Below are 23,360 nucleotides of genomic sequence, written 5' to 3' on the forward strand. Positions count from 1 at the left end.
TGTTACAAAAATCAATTGACTTCAGCAATTTTTCCAAAGTTGGCATGCTTGTAACTCTAAAAGTATTAAAGGAGACCTATTATGCCCCTTTTCACAAGTCTCAGGTGTCCCCAGAATGTGTCTGTGAAGTTTCAGCTCAAAATACCCCACGGATCAATTATTATACCATGTTGTAAATGCCTCTTTTTGGGTGGAATCAAAAACACGATGTTTTCATGTGTGTCTCTTTAAATGCAAATGAGCTGCTGCTCCCTGCCCCCTTTCCGGAAGAGGGCTGTGCCTTTACAGCTTGTGCTTCGGATACTATAGCAACAACAAATCAGAACCAATATGACTGACACCGTAAATACTGGAGTTCAGCCATATATGTATGAGCAACCATAAACGATGCAAAACATAGGCATTTTGAGTTTGTGATCGTGCTTCTTATGTAGAAAATCACTTCCTACCCTCCATCTGCATTTCACGCCACAGCAACGCAGTGACGTTACGTCATGTGCAAACAAGCTATAAAGACATAGCTCTGGTCTCCGAGAATACAATCAGAGACAATGGAAACTTTAGCTGCATTAGCTGTTGAATCAGCTAACAAGCACATTCGGAAAGGCGATTTGCAAACATTCACAAAATATAAAGTGTGATACTTACATCTTCAGGATATAAAGCTGGAACACGAACAGTTGGTACTGATCCATGCTTGAGAGTAAATTTTTTTGAAAATCCTGCTTTATATTGACCCTCATTCACAAAGCAATCCGGTGTAAAATGATTTGAACAAACATACATGAATTTTGGTATGTTTTGGGGCATATTTTCTTCAAAAACAAAACTTGTCCACTTCAGTGGCTCTGATTCCAGGAGTACATGAAGACTCTTATGTTCACTTTTACAGCCAACAACAGAACACTTATGACACTTACGAAGTTGACATTATTTTTCTCACTGTAGCTGCTCCAGCGTGGAAAAAAAATGGCGGACTGTGTGTCGATCACTCAGGGGAGGATCTATGATAATAGGGTGGAGTCCGTCACCAGTCATGGGCGTGGCCTGCTCTAAAGTGACGTCACTTTAGAGCAGATACGAAAACCAGTCATTTTGAGACTGTTTTTGATTAATAGAAATATAAGAAAGAGGAATGGGTGGACTTTTAACATTGTAGGGTGGTTGTGTACACACACTGCCGACTCACATTATGTTCAAACACCATGTAAAAGTGAATTTTGCATAATAGGTCCCCTTTAAAGATATATTAATATCCTTTTAGGTTTTGTTTCAGAACAAACTTTTTTTTTTTTTTTTTTTGGAACCTAAATTTTGGCTCCATGTGCAAATTGTTGAACTTTACCCATTTTCAATGGTCGAAAACCAAATGTGGGTCACTTTATATAAAGCTGATACTTACTTATGGCACCACATTGAGATCCCCATATCTCTGGGAATGAACCATATAGGTCCTTAAAATGAAGACACCAAAAGTAAAGATTGTTCTGAACCAGAATCTAAAATATTAAGATATTAAGATATCTTTAATACGTCTTCAGTTACAGGCACACCAACTTTGGAAAAAGAACATGAAAAGTGCTTTTTCCCATTTTTGAACTGTCACCATTGGCATATAATGCAACAAGTATCGCTTTCAGACAACTGTTTTAGTAACAGACCTATCAATCTCTGTGTAAATATAAAATAATGATGCTGCTAACTTTCTAAGGTTATATTTTTTTTATCTGTGGTTTTGCTCCAAAATCATAGGTGAAAATTATCATTTTGACACCCCTCTACAAAATAGTGGATTACTCAGTAAATATTCATCCATGGCATTTAATATTCTGTCTTTGTTTTACCAGAAAAAAAAAAAAAGAAAAAAAAAAGACAAAAGAAAAAAGATAAATCACAATTTTGAGCTTGGGACCTCTGATTGAGTTGACACAGAATGACTCTATATGGAATATTCCAAGCTGCTTAGAGGCACAGTTAACTTAGTGTATGTAAACTTCTGACCCACTGGAATTGTGATACAGTCAATTAAAAGTGAAACATCTGTCTGTAAACAATTGTTGGAAAAATTACTCATGTCTTGCACAAAGTAGATGTCCTAAACGACTTGCCAAAACTAGAGTTTGCTAACATGAAATCTGGTGGTTAAAAAATGAGTTTTAATGACTTCATGAAGTGTATGTAAACTTCTGATTCAACTGTATATTGATAGGCTGCTGATTATCATTATTAGTTTTTATGGTTATCTGTTTGATACTGTCATAAAACACCTTGTTACATGTACTGTAGTATCTTAGCTCATCTTTTTCTTAAGCATTTTGTCCTGAAATGAAAAACAACATTAAAGGAAGAAATGTACCTGAAGGAACTAAATCATCTTCATCACTGTGTTCCTCTTCTTTTATCCCCTCCTGCTTCACTTCGATCTTCACTGGTATCTGCAGCATCTTCTGTTCTCCAGTGTTACAGACAGAAGCCAGAGACTCTGTGGAGATTTGATCATCATCATCATCACTCTGTTGTTCCTCTACTTTGATTTCTCCTCTCATCTTCATCATGTTCCTGCAGTCCAGCAGCTTCACTGAACACATTTTCACTGGTGTCTGCAGCATCTGCTGTTCTCCAGCATTACAGACAGAAGTCAGAGACTCTGTGGAGGTTTGATCACCCTGATTACCATCAGTAGAACAGAGTAAAGTGAGCTGTGAGTCCTGTGTGTCTTTGGATCTCTGTTCAGAGAGTTTCTCAAGCAGTCGCTGTGGTGTGGACTGATCTCTGCCGCTCCACACTGAATCCTGACATTCTGAGGAGGTCTCATCAGTCACACACACTGAAGATTGACAGGAAACCTTTTCCAGCTCCTGACAAACACAACACAATCACATCTGTACCGTTCATCATATCACATCATTTGAAAGCTTACAATCTCAACTTTAAGGATGAAATGAATGTTTAACCTGTAACCTGTCCTCTCTCTCCATCAGTTTTGTCTTCAGTGACGTCACCTCTTTCTTCAGCTGAGAGATTTCTGTGATGAAACCATCAATATTCAACATGGACAGATCAGATTTAAAGCAGATCACATCCACCTGCTGTCTCAACATGAACATCTGAACACAAAAACATCATCATTATAATGGACTGACATTCATCAAACTCAAAAAGATTATTATATGATTATAAGCAAGAACAAAAGTGTTGAACAAAATAACTGTTTCTGAGATCTTATAAATGTGTGCTTTGCGTTTGGTTTTATTTTCCTGACAGCAGGAATATTATCAGATATTAGTCCATGGCGGTGTAATATAAGATCAGATATCGGTCCATGGCGGTGTAATATATGATCAGATATCGGTCCATGGCGGTGTAATATATGATCAGATATCTGTCCATGGCGGTGTAATATATGATCAGATATCTGTCCATGGCGGTGTAATATAAGATCAGATATCGGTCCATGGCGGTGTAATATATGATCAGATATCAGTCCATGGCGGTGTAATATATGATCAGATATCGGTCCATGGCGGTGTAATATATTATCAGATATCAGTCCATGGCGGTGTAGTATATGATCAGATATCAGTCCATGGCGGTGTAATATATGATCAGATATCAGTCCATGGCGGTGTAATATATGATCAGATATCAGTCCATGGCGGTGTAATATATGATCAGATATCAGTCCATGGCGGTGTAATATATGATCAGATATCAGTCCATGGCGGTGTAATATATGATCAGATATCTGTCCATGGCGGTGTAATATATGATCAGATATCAGTCCATTGCGGTGTAATATATGATCAGATATCAGTCCATGGCGGTGTAATATATGATCAGATATCAGTCCATGGCGGTGTAATATATGATCAGATATCTGTCCATGGCGGTGTAATATATGATCAGATATCAGTCCATGGCGGTGTAATATATGATCAGATATCAGTCCATGGCGGTGTAATATATGATCAGATATCAGTCCATGGCGGTGTAGTATATGATCAGATATCAGTCCATGGCGGTGTAATATATGATCAGATATCTGTCCATGGCGGTGTAATATATGATCAGATATCTGTCCATGGCGGTGTAATATATGATCAGATATCAGTCCATGGCGGTGTAATATATGATCAGATATCAGTCCATGGCGGTGTAATATATTATCAGATACCAGTCCATGGCGGTGTAGTATATGATCAGATATCAGTCCATGGCGGTGTAATATATGATCAGATATCAGTCCATGGCGGTGTAATATATGATCAGATATCAGTCCATGGCGGTGTAATATATGATCAGATATCGGTCCATGGAGGTGTAATATATGATCAGATATCTGTCCATGGCGGTGTAATATATGATCAGATATCAGTCCATTGCGGTGTAATATATGATCAGATACCAGTCCATGGCGGTGTAGTATATGATCAGATATCAGTCCATGGCGGTGTAATATATGATCAGATACCAGTCCATGGCGGTGTAGTATATGATCAGATATCAGTCCATGGCGGTGTAATATATGATCAGATACCAGTCCATGGCGGTGTAATATATGATCAGATATCAGTCCATGGCGGTGTAATATATGATCAGATACCAGTCCATGGCGGTGTAGTATATGATCAGATATCAGTCCATGGCGGTGTAATATATGATCAGATACCAGTCCATGGCGGTGTAATATATGATCAGATATCAGTCCATGGCGGTGTAATATATGATCAGATACCAGTCCATGGCGGTGTAGTATATGATCAGATATCAGTCCATGGCGGTGTAATATATGATCAGATATCTGTCCATGGCGGTGTAATATATGATCAGATATCAGTCCATTGCGGTGTAATATATGATCAGATATCAGTCCATGGCGGTGTAATATATGATCAGATATCAGTCCATGGCGGTGTAATATATGATCAGATATCTGTCCATGGCGGTGTAATATATGATCAGATATCAGTCCATGGCGGTGTAATATATGATCAGATATCAGTCCATGGCGGTGTAATATATGATCAGATATCGGTCCATGGCGGTGTAATATATGATTAGATATCGGTCCATGGCGGTGTAATATATTATCAGATATCAGTCCATGGCGGTGTAGTATATGATCAGATATCAGTCCATGGCGGTGTAATATATGATCAGATATCAGTCCATGGCGGTGTAATATATGATCAGATATCAGTCCATGGCGGTGTAATATATGATCAGATATTGGTCCATGGAGGTGTAATATATGATCAGATATCAGTCCATGGCGGTGTAATATATGATCAGATATCAGTCCATGGCGGTGTAATATATGATCAGATATCAGTCCATAGCGGTGTAATATATGATCAGATGTCAGTCCATTGCAGTGTAATATATGATCAGATATCAGTCCATAGCGGTGTAATATATGATCAGATATCAGTGCATAGCAGTGTAATATATTATCAGATATCAGTGCATAGCGGTGTAATAGATGATCAGATATCAGTGCATAGCAGTGTAATATATGATCAGATATCTGTCCATTGCGGTGTAATATATGATCAGATATTATGATGAGATATCAGTCCATAGCGGTGTAATAGATGTTCTGTTCTAATTATGTTTACCTTCAGATATTCATAGAGATGACTTTAATCATTAATAGCAAAATAAAATGATTTTTCATAATATGTAATATAATTTTCACTAAAATCACAATCTCAACTCAGTCATGTGTGTATTCATGTACAGTCAGAATATTATAACAAACACTATAGACATAAGATGATAATTAAAAAAAAACTTCTCAAATTCATAAGTTGCTTAGATGATCAAAACAACTTCTTTAATTATTGTAAACATACACAACTACAAAACGTTAAATGTTAATTAATAGCAATTACATGATAAACCAACTTGTTGACCATGTCCGTTAATCACCAACGAAGAGCATTTTTGAAGGAGAAAAAAACTGAAATAAGCCTATAAAATATATTTATACAACATATAATCTTCACTGAACAATCAGTCGCTGGATTTAACGAGCTCATTTGTCAGAAATTAATCATGAAATTCTTGGATTTCTGCTTGTTTCTCATGAAATTGAATATTTTAAAGAGTCCGTCACAAAACTGCCACAAACGACGATAATAAGCTTCTATTACGATCATTAAAACGCCAAAGAGAGAAAAAACAACATGCACAGAAAAACACCACATGACTATAAATCTCACAAATGAGATGAACACATACCGAATCGAGCGCTCAAACTTCTTCTTCGGAGGTTTAATGGCGGTTTGCAAACCAATCTTTGTTGGTGCTTTACCGCCACCAACTGGTAATGTCTACAAGGTAACCCCCAGTTACCTAAAGTCTCGCGAGAGCCGCATTGCATCGCCTTGAAAGACCAGATTAGGCGGCTGCAGTCATGGGAGGAGTGGAATAAGAGCTGTCAAGTCATAAAGTTCTCACTTCTCATAGTGGATCAGACACCTTCGAGATCAAAGGCAGATATCGAGGGATTCACGTTCATAAGCTGTTGATTCTTCTTCTGTTTTAGTAGCGGATCGCAACTTAAAGGTGCACTAACCAAGATTTTAGCAAAGATTTAGCTGGCTTTTACTCGTCACATCGGTCCTAGAAGTACTTGAATTTTTGGACTCAATACTGACACCTATCATCCTGGAGTGCTGTCGCCTCACACCAAATGAGTTTGACGATGATGATCTTCTGTTTTGTTACTTTTAGTCTGTTTTTATCCGTCTCATATTACACACATCCCTATAATGGACATTCTTCTATCCAATCCAAATGAATTTTTGCGCATTGTTGCAGCGCACTGGACTGTGAACTGACAGCTGAGAAATGTGAGCTCTCGGCCGGCTGAACACTGCTTTGTGCTCACGCTTGCTGTTTGATGTCACGCTGCTTATCCTTGTTCTGCGCGTTGAGAGCTGCAGGTCATAGCTGTTTAATCACTCCAGCAGGGACCTCTCATTTGGACATGTTATCTTTCCACTTTTACTCATTCTGGTTGGACTGTCTGGTGGATCACACTCCTGTTTATCAATACCGTACCATCATTGGTACCACTGATGACCATTGCATGACACAGTGTGTCATGAGGGGGCGACCTGCTCCATTTAAAATTAAACAGCTTTTATAGGGTTTCTGATAAGACTTCAGTCTTCATCTTATGTGAGTGTATATCATTTTCAACATATTTCTAAAATATGCTATTCATGTCTTTGTGTAAAACTTTTTTAATTAGCAAAATGAACTTAGTGCACCTTTAACAGTACATAACCGCCACCTGCTGTTATGCACTTTTGCTGATAAAGTGGATATAATTTTAATAATTTAATAGGTTTCTTTAAAATGAAAATAAATGTAATAAAGACACTCAATGTACATGTTATTTAATTTCCCCCATTAGATGTGTCTAATGGGGGAAATTAATGGGGGGGATTTTTCTCTTTTTTCACCCAGTTTGGAATGCCCAATTCCCTATGCGCTTTTAAGTCCTTGTGGTCACGTAGTGATTCGCCTCAATCCAGGTGGCGGAGGACGAATCTCAGTTTCCTCTGCATCTGAGACCGCCAACCCACGCATCTTATCATGTGGCTTGTTTAGCGCGTTGCCACAGAGACATAGCGCGTGTGGAGGCTTCACGCCATCCACCGCGGCATCCACGCACAACTCACCATGCACCCCACCGAGAAAGAACCACATTATAGTGACCTCGAGGAGGTTACCCCATGTGACTCTACCCTCCCTAGCAACCAGGCCAATTTGGTTGCTTAGAAGACCTGGCTGGAGTCACTCAGCACACCCTGGGATTCGAACTAGCGAACTCCAGGGGTGGTAGCCAGCGTCTTTTACCACTAAGCTACCCAGGTCCCCTCATGCATTTTTAGTTTAATAAAGACACTTATTTTAGATATTTCAGAAATATGATAACAATCACATATCCCCAGAGTCGGCACCAGGATTAATTACTTAGTGGGGCATTTGAAATTTCTAGGGGGGCACACATTCACTTTACCATAACTGTAGCTACTGTAACACGACTAAAATGACTGGTGGTGTTCATTATACGGTTTCACCATTAACCACAATTAAAAATGGCACGGTTAATTTAAGACAAGAAATTTTTTATTTACACATGGCAAAATACTATGTATGTAATATATAAATTACTACTATAAAGGAATTTTTGCGTTGTAAGCCTAAAAGTGTAGATCTTTTGCGCTTGTGACTGGCTGGTTACTGGCAGTTATTATGGTTACGGACGGAAGCTGCGTGTCGTGGACTGAACGTGAAACTGCGCCTTAAACACACAAACTCCAAAATATAAGAAAGGAATTCAATCTACCAGTCTCATAACCATAAAAAGGGACTTAAATGATCTGTTTGGAAGCATTTAAATAACTGACTGAAGATGATCAGATGTAATACAGACAGTTACAGAAGTCATATAAATGTACACATCCTACAAATGGGACATGATGTTTCACAAGTCCTCCAACAACAAACTAGTGAGTTTATTATTTTTGGCTGTGGTGCTTTTAAAGGGATGAACTGAAAGATGCAATTTTTTGTTATATTTAAGCATACTGACAGCGCTGTGCATTTATGTGTAGTTACTCTCAGTGTGATAAACTTTGAGAAGTTGCATCTCTATTAGTTTTGTTTAAATCTTCCAGAACTCAAGCAAACACTTGTTGATATAAAAGAACATATCGAATCAATCACACTGTGCATCTACTTGTACAGACTGATCAATTAATACAAGAATGGAGGGCCCCATTCCAGCTAACAGATCAACTTACCATATGTGTATACAGTATGTCCTTCAGTCTTTCACTTCTGATCCTTCAATAATTTGGGGTTTCAAATAAAATCAAATCACTTTTATTGTCACACAGCCATATACACATGTGCAATGGTGTGTGAAATTCTTGGGTGCAGTTCCGATCAACATAGCAGTCGTGACAGTGATGAGACATATACCAGTTTACAATAACATCAAATTAACACAACACAATTTAAAGTCTAATATATACATAATTACACACAACACAATATACAAATAATAACATACACTGTACAGTATACAATACACACAATATAGATACACATTAGTCAATAAAAAAAGTATATATAGAATGTACAGTAGGTTGTATTGTACTGTATTGACATTCAGGCTGTCGGTTGATAGTAAGTTGTTAAGAGAGAATAAAATATAATAATAATATAATTTATGACAGTCCGGTGTGAGATATAAGAGTAAGAGTAATAAAGTGCAGTGCTGATGTGTTTTGATTGTGGGAGATCAAGAGTTCAAAAGTCTGATTGCTTGGGGGAAGAAGCTGTCATGGAGTCGGCTGGTGCGGATCCTGATGCTGCGATACTGCCTGCCTGATGGTAGCAGTGAGAACAGCCCATGGCTCGGGTGACTGGAGTCTCTGATGAACCTCCGAGCTTTTTTCACACACCGCCTGGTATATATGTCCTGGAGGGAGGGAAGCTCACCTCCAATGATGTGTCTGGCAGTTCGCACCACCCTTTGCAGTGCTTTGCGGTTGTGGGCTGTGCTATTGCCGTACCAGGCGGAGATGCAGCCAGTCAGGATGCTCTCTACAGTGCAGGTGTAGAACCGTGTGAGGATATGGCGGTTCATTCCAAACTTCCTCAGCCATCTCAGGAAGAAGAGGCGCTGATGAGCCTTCTTCACAACAACTTCAGTGTGGATGGACCATGTGAGTTCCTCAGTGATGTGGACATCCAGGAACTTGAAGCTGCTGACTCTCTCCACTGGTGCTCCATTGATGGTGATGGGACTGTGTTCTCTGTCTTTTCTTCTGAAGTCCACCACAAGCTCCTTTGTCTTACTGACATTGAGGGAGAGGTTGTGCTCCTGACACCAGTGTGTCAGAGTGTGCACCTCCTCTCTGTAGGCTGTTTCATCATTGTCAGTGATCAGACCTACCACCGTCGTGTCATCAGCAAACTTAATGATGGCATTGGAGCTATGTGTTGCCACACAGTCATGTGTGTACAAGGAATACAAGAGTGGGCTGAGAACACAGCCCTGTGGGGCTCCAGTGTTGAGGGTCAGTGATGAGGAGATGTTGCTGCCTATTCTAACCACCTGGTGTCTGCTTGACAGGAAGTCCAGGATCCAGCTACACAGCGAGCTGTTTAAGCCCAGAGCCCGGAGTTTCTCATCTAGCTTGGAGGGCACTATGGTGTTGAATGCTGAGCTGTAGTCTACAAACAACATTCTCACATAAATGTTCTTTTTTCCAGGTGGGAGAGAGCAGTGTGTATTGTAGATTCAATGGCATCATCAGTGGAGCGGTTGTTGCGGTAAGCAAACTGCAATGGGTCTAGAGAGAGAGGCAGCACAGAGCAGATGTAATCTCTGATTAGTCTCTCAAAGCATTTGCTGATGATGGGGGTCAGAGCAACAGGATGCCAGTCATTTAAGCAGGTGATTTTGGATTGCTTTGGAACAGGCACAATGGTGGATGTTTTAAAGCATGTGGGGACAACAGACAAAGAGAGGGAAAGGTTGAAAATGTCTGTAAAAACACCAGCCAGTTGGTTCGCACACGCTCTGATGACACGGCCCGGAATGCCGTCTGGGCCCGCAGCTTTGTGGATATTCAACATTCGGAAGGATCGGGTTACATCTGCTACAGAGACAGAGAGTGAACTAACCTCTGTAGCTTCGGCTGCGAGAGCTCTCTCCGCGAGGGCGGTGTTATTTCCCTCAAAACGAGCATAAAAAGTATTTAGCTCATCCAGGAGAGAGGCAGCGGTGTTCATGGCAGAGTTTTTATTCCCTTTAAAGTCCGTGATGATGTTAATTCCCTGCCACATGCTTCTAGAGTTGGTGGTGTTAAACTGTCCTTCAATCTTGTTCCTGTACTGGCATTTTGCTGTTCTGATAGTTTTTTGGAGGGCATAACTGGCTTGTTTATTCTCCTCCGCGTTCCCGGAATTAAAAGCGGAGGTCCGCACATTAAGTGCCACGCGAACATCACTATTAATCCATGGCTTCTGGTTCGGATAGATCCGTGTTGTTCTGGTCAGAACAACGTCCTCTTCGCACTTTCTGATGAAACACATTACGCTATCAGCGTAAAGCTCGATGTCGTCATCAGAGGCAGACCAGAACATCTCCCAGTCCGTGTGATCAAAAAAGTCTTGTAGCGTAGAGTCTGATTGGTCCGACCAGCACTGGATCGTTCTGAGGGTGGGTGCTTCCTGTTTCAGTTTCTGCCTGTAAGCGGGCAGAAGCAGAATGGAAGAGTGGTCCGATTTGCCAAATGGTGGGCGGGGGAGGGATTTGTAGCCATCCCGGAAGGGAGAGTAACAATGGTCCAAAACCCGGTCCCCTTGTGTGTTGAAACTAATGTGCTGGTGGTATTTTGGTGTGACTGATTTGAAACTGGCTTTATTAAAGTCCCCGGTCACAATGAACGCGGCCTCAGGGTGCGCGGTTTCCTGCTTGCTTATAATTCCATACAGTTCCTTGAGTGCCCAGTCTGTGTCGGCTTGTGGGGGGATGTACACAGCAGTGATAATGACCACTGTGAGTTCCCTCGGTAGCCAGAATGGTCGACACAGAAGCATGAGAAATTCCAGATCAGGAGAGCAGAAAGACTTGATAGAATGTACGTTCCTCTGATCACACCAGGATTTGTTGATCATAAAACATACACCACCACCTCTGCTTTTACCTGAGAGGTCTTTCGCTCTGTCCGCTCGATGCACGGAGAACCCTGTGGGTTCAATGGCTGAGTCTGGAATCTCCGCAGACATCCAAGTTTCCATAAGGCAGATAATGCAGCAGTCCCTCGTCTCTCGTTGGAAAGAGATCCGCGCTCTCAGCTCGCAGAACTTGTTATCCAGAGACTGAATATTTGCCAGTAGAATACTGGGTAACGGGGGTCGATTTGCACGGCGTCTTACTCTGATGAGGACGCCGGCTCTGTTTCCCCTTTTCCTTCTGCGTTTCTGCAGCCGTGCAGCACAGACAAAGGGCTCCGCTTGCGTGTTTGTAAACAGTGGGTCGGCATTGAGGAATTTGAAGTCCGGTTTACGGTGTGCAATTGCTGAACCAATGTCCAAAAATGTTTGTCTGTCGTAGACAATAAGGCAGACAACATCCAAAACAAAAAACATAAGAATTGTAAACAAAACAAACAAAACACTACCATGTTGTGTCGGAGCTAGCAACGCAGCAGCCATACTCGGCGCCATCTTGAGTCTTACTGTCTTACTTTATTGATATTTGTCTAAATTTCACTTTCTTCCACTTTCTTCACCTGCTGTTAGACTACTGTGAATGTCGCCAGGCAGCGAGAAATGGTTCAAGACTTCAATAAACCAAGTAAAATCGCAAATGTACAGCAGTGCATGTGCTGTTGCAATCAAAATTATTAAATTATTCAAAATTATCAAAGGTAAGCATTTCTGATGACCCACAATTTTTAAAGATTACATCTATATCAGTTGAGTGACATATTCAAAGTCATAGTGTGAATATATACAGTAGCCTAATATTTCTAAATAGCAGAATTTTTTAAAAATACAGCTATGTCATAATTATTCAAACCCTATTGCATGTAGCTATACATATATATACACTGGCGGCCAAACGTTTGGAATAATGTACAGATTTGTTCTGTTTTGGAAGGAAATTGGTTCTTTAATTCACCAAAGTGGCATTCAACTGATAACAAAGTATAGTCAGGACATGTAAAAAAACAGCACCATCACTATTTGAAAAAAGTAATTTTTGATTAAATCTATACAGGCCCCATTTCCAGCAGCCATCACTCCAACACCTTATCCTTGAGTAATCATGATAAATTGCTAATTTGGTACTAGATAATCACTTGCCATTATATCAAACACAGTTGAAAGCTATTTGGTTTGTTAAATGAAGCTTAACATTGTCTTTGTGTTTGTTTTTGAGTTGCCACAGTATGCAATAAACTGGCATGTCTTAAGGTCAATATTAGGTCAAAAATGGCAAAAAAGAAATAGATTTCATACAAAGGTGTACACTACAGTCTTCAAAGACAAAGGACAACTGGCTCTAACAAGGACAGAAAGAGATGTGGAAGGCCAGATGTACAACTAAACAAGAGGATAAGTACATCAGAGTCTCTAGTTTGAGAAATAGACGCCTCACATGTCCTCAGCTGACAGCTTCATTGAATTCTACCCGCTCAACACCAGTTTCATGTACAACAGTAAAGAGAAGACTCAGGGGTGCAGGCCTTATGGGAAGAATTGCAAAGAAAAAGCAACTTTTGAAATAGAAAAACAAAAAGAAAATGTTAGAGTGGGCAAAGAACACAGACACTGGACAACAGATAATTGGAAAAGAGTGTTATGGATCTTAACCTCATTGAGTCCACATCCACACTATTACATTTTTGTTTGAAAACATACGTTTCACTACATTTTGGCCTTCCGTCCACACAGAGATGGCTTTTTGAAAACATTCTCCCTAGTGGATAAATTTGAAAAACGCTGTCTTCGTATTTGTAGAAATTGCTGTCCGGCGGCAGAACACGAGGTCAATTGTGTTTCATACCATACATGGAAATGACACAGGGCCACACTCCTTACGTTTGTTTTCGCGTGTGCAATAGGGATTTAAGATTTTTTCAGATTTTTCAGTGTGGACAAGAACATTTTGGAAAACTTTTGAAAAATGGCAGTGTGGACAGAGAGCATTTTGAAAATGTAATCTGATTAATGTGGACGTACGCCACAGAAGATAATGGTAAATAGATTAAATAAAAAATAAATAAATAGAAGAATTCAGTAAAAGGACAGTTTTTCCTGCACACCTTTTTTAATTTCAGGGTATTTTTTTGTCTTTTTCAGTGGCATTTTGTGCCCTGAGCCCCTCTTAATTTCTGACCCTGATTGCAGGTATTGTCACTACAATAACACTGTGGGAACTTGGTATTCGTAAGGAAAAGACAAAAATTCTGTAAGCTTCTTACAGAGTTTGATGGTCATACCAAGTAAATGTAAAAGTTTAAAGTAAGCCTGGTAATAATAATTGCAGTAACTATGGTATTTTGACAGAAACTATGGTTACCATGGTAAATGTTCCCAGTACATTTTTAATGAATAACAGTTTCAACAGAATCCATTGGATCAATCAGTGTCACGCTGGCCATTGATATTCATTTGTTGACCACAAAAAATCCCGTCTAATAAAAATTAAGTTACTGGTCTCTCCTAACAAACTAAACAATTGATAACACATTTAAAAAAACTTCAAAGCTAACTATTTTGTGGTGTTTGCTTTAGCATGGTGCCATTAATTACTGTTGTTCTAACCTTCATTAAGGGATTTTCCAAAATGTTTCAAAAACCCCATTGGTTTAAGGATATTCCAAATCTCAACCAGTCTACGCTCATTCACTGTTACTAAGGTTAGGTTTAGGGTTAGATTTAGTGGCAGGGTTAAGGTTAGAGTTAGGTTTAGGTTTAAGGGTAGGTGTAGGGTTTTTGTAGGACTCTAAATAAACACAAAAAACACAGTGCGTGAACATTCAATGCAGCTCTCACAAGACTTTAGGTAACTGGGGGTAATCTTCTAGACATGACCGGTGCGAGACGGTTGAGGCTGTCTCGCCCCATTACTATGTTAGTTTGGGACTTTGCGCTTGCATTAAAAGTACACAGGCCCTGCTTTCGAGCCACCATGGATTCAGTGAGTTTATGCATATTCTCATCAGAGTTAATGTAAGCAGAGTGAGGTGGAGGCAGAGCGCACAATTTTGCCTGTAGCGAAGAGTGGGCTTTTTGAAAATCAAAGCGTCATGGCTTTCTCTCCATGGAGCGCTCCATTTAATGCTTCATCACTAGCAGAACACCTGCTTACAGCCCTGTGATGATGGGGCCGTGGTTGTGTGTCTGTCTGTGATCTCTAACAGCTGTTTCTTGATACAGTAATAGCAGGGAGAGGCCTCAAAAGCAGCCGAAACACACCAGAGAGCTGAGAGAGAGAGGGACACGAGTGTGCAGCGACTGGCGTGTCTTATTTTGAGTGTTTTAATGTTTTGAGTATTGTGAAGCTGAGATTTGAAGTAGTTTATGCCTGAGTTTTGTGAAGCTGAAGTTTTCAAGAAGTTTATGCTGACTGAGAGTTTTGTTACACTGAACTGTTTGAAATAAGAAACACACTGTGAAGAAAACACACAGAGAGTGTGGAAGGCAGAAAAATAAAAGCCCACCTTAAGCGTGTCATTGCTCCCCGTCTCCTCCTTTCCCATACCCGAACCTGAAGGAGTGTTACACTGGTGCCGAAACCCGGGATTTGAGGGGAAATGTCATCAAGGAGTCCTCAACACTGGGCAAGGTGATCAAAACCATCACCGGCATCCAGCAGAACCAGCATCAGGTCCTCGTCAAACTGCGGCTGGAGCAGGAGCAGTGCTTTCAACTCTTGCTCCAGGCAAAAGCAGAGGACCGACAGGAGTTCCGGAGCCTGATCAGACACGAGGGGGTTGCTACTGCAGCCCGGGAGCCCACCCCGGCTTTCCAAATGGTCACCCTCATCAAAATGGGGCGACCTCTTCGAGAAGACCGCCGAGGTGTGGGAATGGCCACCTGACCAGTGGGCGGCCCGACTGTTGCCATTACTCTCTGGTGAAGTGCAGCTTGCAGTCCAACAGCTCCCCGCAGCCAACCTCCTCATTTACGCTGACTTGAAGAGAGCCATTCTGCAGCAGGTTGGCCGGACCCCCGAACAGAGCCAACAGCACTTCCACGCCCTGAAGCTGGGCAAACACGGCCGCCCGTTCACCTTTGCACAGCAGCTCCGGGACACTTGCCGGAAATGGTTGCTGGCGGGGGAACTCCACGGTCATGGACAAGGTGGTACTGGAGCAGTTCATTGCCCAGCTGCCCCGTGGGATGACCGAGTGGGTCCAGTTCCACCGTCTGGCATCAATGGAGGAAGCAATCCAGCTGGCCGAGGACTACTTGATGGCGTTTACGAGATGCAGGGATACAGAATCTCTCTCTCTGTCTTCTCTCTGTCTCTCTCTCTTACCCCCAAACCCCACTTCCGCTCCTCTTCTTCCCATCCTGTTCCTGCCCCCAGGAGGCTGGGTGGTCCTGTGCCCAGGTTTCCTCCCCACTTAGGGGGGTCTTCTCACCACTCTCTCTCTCCTGCTAACTCTGCCTCTCTCCGCTATCCCTTCCAGGTTGGCGAGTCCATTCCTACGGGTGTAGGAGGGCGGCCTGGGCCGGTCTGTTGGAGCTGAGGGGATCTAGGGCATTTCCAGGACTGTTGCCCCGTAATGGAGGTGGGTACGTTGGTCCAAATTCCCGATGCTCCACAGACTACCCCTGATCAAGCTGGGGCATATTGGATACCGGTGAGTACCCAGGGGGATACATATACAGCTTTGGTGGATTCTGGCTGTTCTCAAACCTACATCCACTAACGTTTGGTACAAGATGGAGCATTGGGCACAAATAGTTGTGTGAAGGTTTGCATGGGGATATCCAAACGTATCCGGTGGTTACCATTGAGATACTATTCAGGGGGAAAAAACATAGAGTGGAGGCTGCGGTTAATTCCTGCCTCACCCATCTGCTAATTTTGGGGACGAATTGGCCTGATTTCAAGAATTTGTTAAGGGAAATATGTGCAGATGGGTCCTGTGTAATAATGCCTCGGTGTGTGACATGCGATGCTATGGCTGGGGAGGCGGTGCCAGGGCTGTCTACGTCTGCTCCGCATCAAAATGACGCAAGGGTGGGGGTCCCTGCTCTCAGGGAGTTCCCTGAAGGGGATTTCCCACTAGAGCATTCACATGATGAGTCCCTCAAACACGCATTTGACCAAGTGAGAGTAATCGATGGTCAACAGCTCCAGCCTAATGTTGCGCTCACATACCCGTATTTTTCAATTATCAAAGATAGGTTGTATCGAGTGATGCAGGACACTCAAATAAAAGAAAATACAACCTAGTTATTAGTCCCGAAGAGCCGTCGGGAAGCTCTCTTCCAGGCGGCTCACCATAATCCAATAGTTGGCCATTTAGGACAGGAAAGAACTCTTAACCAAATCCACCGGCCACACCAAAAGTGCCATTGAGCCCTCTACCGTTAATCAAGAATTGGTATGGACCTCATCGGGCCATTAAAACTGACCGCACACGGGCATCGCTTTGCATTAGTTCTGGTGGACTATGCAACGCAATATCTGGAAGCAGTGCCCCTGCGCAACATCTCAGCACGTAGTGTTGCGGAGGCACTCTTCAGAATAATCTCCTGAGTGGGGATTCTAAAATAAATCCCCACTGATCAAGGCACTACATTTATGTTACGAACACTATGCAAACTGTACAAATTATTAGGTATTAAATCGATTTGCACCAGTGTTTACCACCCACAAACGGATGGGTTGGTGGAACGATTTAATAAAACCCTGAAAAATACGATTCGTAAGTTCGTACACGAGGATGCTAGAAATTGGAATAAATTGCTTGAGCCCCTGTTATTTGCAGTGTGAGAGGTCCCACAATCCTCCACAGGGTTTTCCCCATTTGAGCTGCTGTATGGGCATCGGCCACACGGCGTGCTCGACGTCATATGGGAAGCTTGGGAGGAGGGACCTTCAAACAGTAAAAACGAAATTTAGTACATTCTTGATCTCAGAGCAAATCTCCACACTTTGGGTCAGCTAACATGGGAATTTGCTCCAAGCTCAGGAACGTCAGAGCCGACTGTATGACAGGGGCACTTGACTATGGGAATTCACACCGGGAGATAAAGTACTTGTATTAATGCCCACTTCAAGTTCTAAATTACTCGCCAAGTGGCAAGGGCCCTTTGAGGTCACACGTTGAGTCAGAGATCTTGATTATGAGGTTAAGCGAATGGATTGGGGTGGAGCACGTCAAGTTTACCACCAAGACCAAAAAGGAGGTGAGACAGTTTCTGGGGCTGGCTGGCTACTACCGAAGGTTTGTTCCTAGTTTCTCTGACGTCACCAGCCTGCTGACTGAACTCACTAGAAAGGGGACCCCCGATCCGGTCCAGTGGACGGAGTCGTGAGAACAGGCTTTTCTAAAAGTGAAATCTGCACTTTGTGGGGGACCGCTCTTACATGCTCCAAACTTCTCTCTCTCCTTTATTCTGCAGACATTTTGCAGACGGATGCATCTGACAGGGGGCTGGGGGCGGTTTTTTTGCAGGAGGGGGAGGAGCGACAGGTGCTGTATATTAGTCGTAAACTCTCGCTGCGAGAGACTAAGTACAGCGCCATTGAAAAGGAGTGTTTGGCGATCAAGTGAGCTGTCCTCACCCTCCGCTACTACCTGCTGGGGCGGGCCTTCACCCTCTGCTCAGATCACGCCCCACTCCATTGGCTCCACCGCATGAAAGATACCAACGCACGGATCACCCGTTGGTACCTGGCACTTCAGCAGTTCAAATTTGAGGTGATCCACAGACCGGGGGCACAGATGGCTGTGGCTGGCTTTCTCTCCAGAAATGGGGGGAAGTTGCCCTGGCCTGAGTCGGGCAGTGGGGGTATGTGGTGATGGGGGCGTGGTTGAGTGTATGTTTGCGGGAGAGAGTAAGTAGTGTGGCTCGTCAGGCTGGTTGACATGATCTCTAACAGCTGTTTCTTGTTACAGTGATAGCAGGGAGAGGCCTCAAAAGCAGCCAAAACACGCCATAGAGCTGAGAGAGAGAGGGACACGAGTGTGCAGCGACTGGCGTGTCTTAATTTGAGTGTTCTAATGTTCACTGCTCCCCATCTCTGAAGTAACCTGAAGGTGTGTTACAAGCCCACAATGCAACAACAATTCACCATGTGTTAAGCAGTGTTATACACTATTGATTACAAAGATGGAATTTCTGATATTATCAGAAAGAATGTTAAAAAAATACTCCTACTCCGACATTCAATTTTAACTGCCCCTAGAGCATATATTTCGGAACTGCATCACATGTATGTAACATCAGTGACAGATCTATATTCATACATCTTGAATATTACACCAGGATTGCCACTGAACCTCTTGAAGCTTTCATGCAGGGCAGTTTCTAGGCATAGGTGAACTAGGCAGTCGCCTAGGGCAGCACCATAGGTCAGGAGTAGGCACAGGTGAAAACAATCAAGGTGAATGTATACACTCACTGAGCACTGTACTAGGAACACTATGTTCCTAATAAAGTGCCGACGTGGTCTTCTACTGTTGTAGCCCATCTGCCTTCATGTTCAACATGTTGTGCATTCTGAGATGCTATTCTACTCACTACAATTGTACAGAGTGGTTATCGCAGTGACTGTAGACTTTCTGTCAGCTCAAACCAATCTGGCCATTCTACAGTGCATCCGGAAAGTATTCACAGCGCTTCACTTTTTCCACATTTTATGTTACAGCCTTATTCCAAAATGGATTAAATTCATTTCCTCAAAATTTTACAAACAATACCCCATAATGACAACGTGAAAGAAGTTTGTTTGAAATCTTTGCAAATGTATTAAAAATAAAAAACGGGGAAAAAAAATCACATGTACATAAGTACTCACAGCCTTTGCTCAATACTTTGTTGAAGCACCTTTGGCATCAATTACAGCCTCAAGTCTTTTTGAGTATGATGCTACAAGCTTGGCATACCTGTTTTTGGGCAGTTTCTCCCATTCTTCTTTGCAGGACCTCTCAAGCTCCATCAGGTTGGATGGGGAGCATCGGTGCACAGCCATTTTCAGATCTCTCCAGAGATGTTCAATCGGGTTCAAGTCTGGGCTCTGGCTGGGCCACTCAAGGACATTCACAGAGTTGTCCCGTAGCCACTCCTTTGTTATCTTGGCTGTGTGCTTAGGGTCGTTGTCCTGTTGGAAGATGAACCTTCGCCCCAGTCTGAGGTCCAGAGCGCTCTGGAGCAGGTTTTCATCAAGGATGTCTCTGTACATTGCTGCATTCATCTTTCCCTCGATCCTGACTAGCCTCCCAGTTCCTGCCGCTGAAAAACATCCCCACAGCATGATGCTGCCACCACAATGCTTCACTGTAGGGATGGTATTGGCCAGGTGATGAGCTGTGCCTGGTTTCCTCCAGACATGATGCTTACCATTCAGGCCAAAGAGTTCAATCTTTGTTTCTCATGGTCTGAGAGTCCTTCAGGTGCCTTTTGGCAAACTCCAGGTGGGCTGTCATGTGCCTTTTACTGAGGAGTGGCTTCCGTCTGGCCACTCTACCATACAGGCCTGATTGGTGGAGTGCTGCAGAGATGGTTGTTCTTCTGGAAGGTTCTCCTCTCTCCACAGAGAAAAGCTGGAGCTCTGTCAGAGTGACCATCGGGTTCTTGGTCACCTCCCTGACTAAGGCCCTTCTCCCCCGATCGCTCAGTTTGGCCAGGCGGCCAGCTCTAGGAAGAGTCCTGGTGGTTCCAAACTTCTTCCATTTACGGATGATGGAGGCCACTGTGCTCATTGGGACCTTCAATGCTGCAGAAATTTTTCTGTACCCTTCCCCAGATCTGTGCCTCGATACAATCCTGTCTCGGAGGTCTACAGACAATTCCTTGGACTTCATGGCTTGGTTTGTGCTCTGACATGCACTGTTAACTGTGGGACCTTATATAGACAGGTGTATGCCTTTCCAAATCATGTCCAATCAACAGAATTTACCACAGGTGGACTCCAATCAAGTTGTAGAAACATCTCAAGGATGATCAGTGGAAACAGGATGCACCTGAGCTCAATTTTAAATGTCATGGCAAAGGCTGTGAATACTTATGTACATGTGATTTTTTCGTTTTTTATTTTTAATAAATTTGCAAAGATTTCAAACAAACTTCTTTCACGTTGTCAAATGTGGAAAATGTGAAGCGCTGTGAATACTTTCCGGATGCACTGTACATTTACCTCTCTCATCAACAAGGCGTTTCCGTCCGCAGAACTGCTGCTCACTGGATTTTTTTGGCACCATTCTGAGTAAATTTGCGGATGAACACTTTACGTGTATTGTGTTTCGGGCTGTGTTACATGTTACGTGTTTTCCTGAGTGGATGAATCTCATGATTTGAGATTACCTGAACTTCAACTCTAGTTGAAAAGTTTATGATTTTTATATACTATTGTACAGCCTCAGACGATAATACAAGTAAACTGTAATACTACAATAATACATCTATGCACTGCACACAATAAAACTGAAAACTAACATAAAATGAGGATTCAATAATAATGGGAATGAAATATGCTTTATTAAACATTAAAATAATATGCCGAAATGTGCAATATAATAGTTTCATGGTAACACACTAAACAAATTAATACGTACATTGCTGTGCTATAAAATTGGTACATTATCAACAACTTGAGATGTTTATACATTTCATGGAGAACTACCATGTAGCATTTACATTTAGTGGCTTTTTAACAGACTATATGCAAAAACGACAAAGGAAAGTGATAACTTGAGCATTTATGTGACTGGGGTCAAAGAAATTAGAAAACGGTGGCGTACACGTACACACACACACACACACTTGGGGAACCTAAATTCTCATAAAAGCATGAAAAGCAATATAAACTTCAAAAACCCTACCAGAAAATATATCCAAACATTTTAGCAAGTGAAAAACATTGCCAAACAGTTATCAGATAAACATCCAACCAGACTGCTGCAATGCTGTCCTGAACTGTGACTGAACAGCATCACTTCCCCCACCAGAACACGTGACAACCTGTACTTCTTTTCTGGGTTTACGGACATGACATAAAGACACAAGGATTACTGACATAAACCTGCGATTTCGCACCAAATACGACCGGACAGCTAAAAATTCTAATTATTTTTGTAGGCTTACTGTAGTGAAGTTTGATGAACTCTGAACTGCGAATCTGTAAGACGAGAGGAAGCGTGACCAATAGAAGATTAAAACGTCACACACTGACCTCTTGGTTCAATACAAAGAATACATACTGTATTCTTACTTACTGTCAATCAGACTCAAACAACCAACACAACTGATTCAGTGGTGTATTCGTTCAGCTGGTGAAAACAATAATTGCTCCTGCACTCGAATCATATCTGCTTGCACTATAGTCAGTCTTTACAGGCATGAAATATCACCAAACCATTCTTGCGCATCAAACTAGAGCTCATTGGCTTCGAAAGGGAGTGAAGTCAATGAACATGAAGTCTAAGTCAGTGTATGGAGGTGAACGAGAAAAATGTGTTCACTTAAAAGAATGGTTTAAAAAGACTGATTTGTTCACAAACGAAAAATCACAAATTTTCTTTGAGGATACCACTCAATTTGGAAAAATTCCATCTTTGGGTTTATCTTTCCAACTATTTACTTAATCTTGTTGCACCTGAAGATGATTTTTGCTCAGTGTGTCTACTTGGGCAATTCTTTTTACATGTCTATATAGATTACTTGCTGCCCTGAAACTTTTCTCACATGAAGAGCAGTTGTATGATTTCTCTCCAGTATGGATTCTCTTGTGTGTTTTCAGGTTTTGTGACAGAGAGAAACTCTTTTCACAGTATGAGCACTTTTAAGGTTTTCCTCCAGTATGGATTCTCTCGTGTGTTTTCAGGTTATGTGAGTGACTGAAACTCTTTTCACAGTGTGAACACTTGTAAGGTTTTTCTCCAGTATGGATTCTCTCGTGTGATTTCAGGTTATGTGAGTGACTGAAACTCTTTTCACAGTGTGAGCACTTGTAAGGTTTTTCTCCAGTATGGATTCTCTCGTGTTTCTTCAGGTCTTGTGACAGAGTGAAACTCTTTCCACAGTGTGAGCACTTGTAAGGTTTTTCTCCAGCATGAATTCTCTCATGTTTTTTCAGGTCTTGTGACTGAGTGAAACTGTTTTCACAGTGTGAGCACTTGTAAGGTTTTTCGCCAGTATGGATTCTCTCATGTTTTTTCAGGTCTTGTGACTGAATGAAACTCTTTCCACAGTGTGAGCATTTGTAAGGTTTCTCTCCAGTATGAATTTTCTTGTGTGTTTTCAGGTTATGTGAGCGAGTGAAACTTTTTTCACAGTGTGAGCACTTGTAAGGTTTTTCTCCAGTATGGATTCTCTCATGTGTTTTCAGGTTTTGTGACTGAGTGAAACTCTTTTTACAGTGTGAGCACTTGTATGGTTTTTCTCCAGTATGGATTCTCTCGTGTGTTTTCAGGTTTTGTGACTGAATGAAACTCTTTCCACAGTGTGAGCACTTGTAAGGTTTTTCTCCAATATGAATTCTCTTGTGTGTTTTCAGGTTATGTGAGTGACTGAAACTCTTTTCACAGTGTGTGCACTTGTAAGGTTTTTCTCCAGTATGGATTCTTTGG

The 23,360-nt window shown here is 42.0% G+C and overlaps 1 protein-coding gene across 3 annotated transcripts in view; it reads right to left on the reverse strand.

The window, feature by feature from the left end:
• LOC127420295 (zinc finger protein 501-like) overlaps positions 1-23,360 on the reverse strand; it is a 379,903-nt gene that overhangs the window by 179,647 nt on the left and 176,896 nt on the right. The window contains exons 1-3 of one of the 3 annotated variants that reach the window (XM_051662466.1): positions 15,270-15,506; positions 2,955-3,107; positions 2,357-2,858 (exon numbers count right to left, since the gene is read on the reverse strand). The exons of the other annotated variants lie outside the window; for them this stretch is intronic. Of the exons in view, the coding sequence (XP_051518426.1) occupies positions 2,357-2,858; positions 2,955-3,107; positions 15,270-15,308 (694 nt within the window). The 5' untranslated portion in view covers positions 15,309-15,506. Of the gene's footprint in view, positions 1-2,356; positions 2,859-2,954; positions 3,108-15,269; positions 15,507-23,360 lie in introns of those variants that run through there. 3 annotated transcript variants of the gene reach the window in all.

The sequence above is a fragment of the Myxocyprinus asiaticus genome, chromosome 29, assembly GCF_019703515.2.
Source record: "Myxocyprinus asiaticus isolate MX2 ecotype Aquarium Trade chromosome 29, UBuf_Myxa_2, whole genome shotgun sequence".
Lineage (NCBI taxonomy): Eukaryota > Metazoa > Chordata > Actinopteri > Cypriniformes > Catostomidae > Myxocyprinus > Myxocyprinus asiaticus.